General features: G+C 46.2%; 1 protein-coding gene across 1 annotated transcript in view; it reads left to right on the top strand.

Moving 5' to 3' along the window:
* LOC119593000 (PDZ domain-containing protein GIPC1-like) overlaps positions 1-1,638 on the top strand; it is a gene marked incomplete in the record, with an annotated part of 35,662 nt that overhangs the window by 21,671 nt on the left and 12,353 nt on the right. The window contains 1 exon segment of the mRNA XM_037941889.1: positions 1,291-1,387. Coding sequence (XP_037797817.1) covers positions 1,291-1,387 — 97 coding nt within the window.

The following is a 1,638-nucleotide window of genomic DNA, read 5'->3' as shown; positions in this document are numbered from 1 at the left end:
GAGCGACACTGAAATTGCCGAGTTGATGGGAAAACGTGGGTGAAGGACGGCTCAATAAATATATATAGCTGTAATCGAAGGGCATGTTGGGGAAAATGACAAGGTTATGTTCCAAGTACGGGAGACCGGAGAGAAGGTTGGGAATGAATGTGTGAAATAGATATAGGATCTGGTAGTTGGGTCGAATATATATATATATGTATTTTTTTGTTTGGTTCCGTGAGACAATCCAGACGTAGAACAAAGGCAGGTCCTCGCTTCCGGTGGCAGAAAATACATCCCTAATTCGGATGATGTTATTGCTGTCAGGAGGCGATGCCTGCGAGACGAATTTCTCAGGGTTGAGGGTAGAGTGATTAGTCGCGCTCCAGATCTCTCGGCGACAGACAGCTGTCATTCATTTCACTCTTGTTTTAACCAGTGGAAGAGAGGCGTAGTCACTCTCTCCACGAGCAGCGCCCGGCGTGGTGGTGGTGGCAGCCCAAGGGATCTTGAAAATGCTCCTTTGTTTTCTATATTTATGAGAGAAAGGTGCACGAGGGAGACACACGCATGCGCACGTACAGGTCTGAAAATATTTCCCAGGTCACGTTCTGTGGCCTGGTGGTCCGGGTCATGAACAGGAAGGAGGGAAAGGAGGGCGAAAGGCGGGTGTAATAAAATGAATATTTAAATATACCAGTAAGTGAAGGTATTGAGAAAACAGCTGGCATCTCCTCCGGGGGCTGCCATCGCTTCCAGCTGTCAGATGGTGTTTACCTTGGCCTCTGCATTCCAATACACTGGGAATCATTTGCATTGTGAAGGTATTCAGACCAGATGATGCATGATATTTAAATCACGATATCGTGCAGCTACCAGAGGACGTTTCACCGTGCCTGCATTGCAATCGAAGACCCGAGGCTGCTGTTAATTATACTTGTCGCATTGTTTGATTACATTTTAAAAACCGTTTCACCTTGAGGTATTCAAATGGACTTAGAATTGTGGTCTAGAGACAAATCAAACTAATACAGAGTGTTTGTAAGCCGGAGTGTGTTGTGTGGTGATGTATAGCGGTATGACGATGTAATGCATGCAAAGATGTGTTGTCTCGAGCTGTACAAGCACTCTATTGTGCGTTTCTTTCAACTGTACTCTTTCTACTTCTCTGTACAAGACGTCACTTTCAATCGCAGAGCAAGACTTCCTACAACCACTTGTTCCGAGAATGTTTCCCCAAATGCTTATAATGCCTTAGGATGATTACGCTTCGAACACGAAACTAACTGTTACTCTCTTCTTTTACAGATCCTGTTCTGCACGCTCAACACACACAAGGTCGATATGACCAAGCTTTTAGGCGGGCAAATCGGCTTAGATGACTTCATATTCGCACATCGGAAAGGTATGTCGTTGTGTCCTTGAGGGCGGCGCGCGACGGCGTCCCTGGCGGTGCAGGATGTGTGTGTAAGGAGGATATGTGCGTAATGCGTATGTGTTTCCGCACGCATGGCCGTTGGATCTCGGTGCGGACTCGTTTGTGATACGCAGGGGCGCAGAGAAGAGTCAGTGGGCAAGTGTGGGTATGATTTTTAGCCTGGGGGAAGGAAAATAATAATAGGATTGATTTGTTTGTTTGTTCGATGATGATAAAGA

This window comes from Penaeus monodon, chromosome 31, assembly GCF_015228065.2.
Source record: "Penaeus monodon isolate SGIC_2016 chromosome 31, NSTDA_Pmon_1, whole genome shotgun sequence".
In the NCBI taxonomy this organism is placed as follows: Eukaryota; Metazoa; Arthropoda; class Malacostraca; order Decapoda; family Penaeidae; genus Penaeus; species Penaeus monodon.
This window is presented reverse-complemented; position numbering and strand designations above follow the sequence as displayed.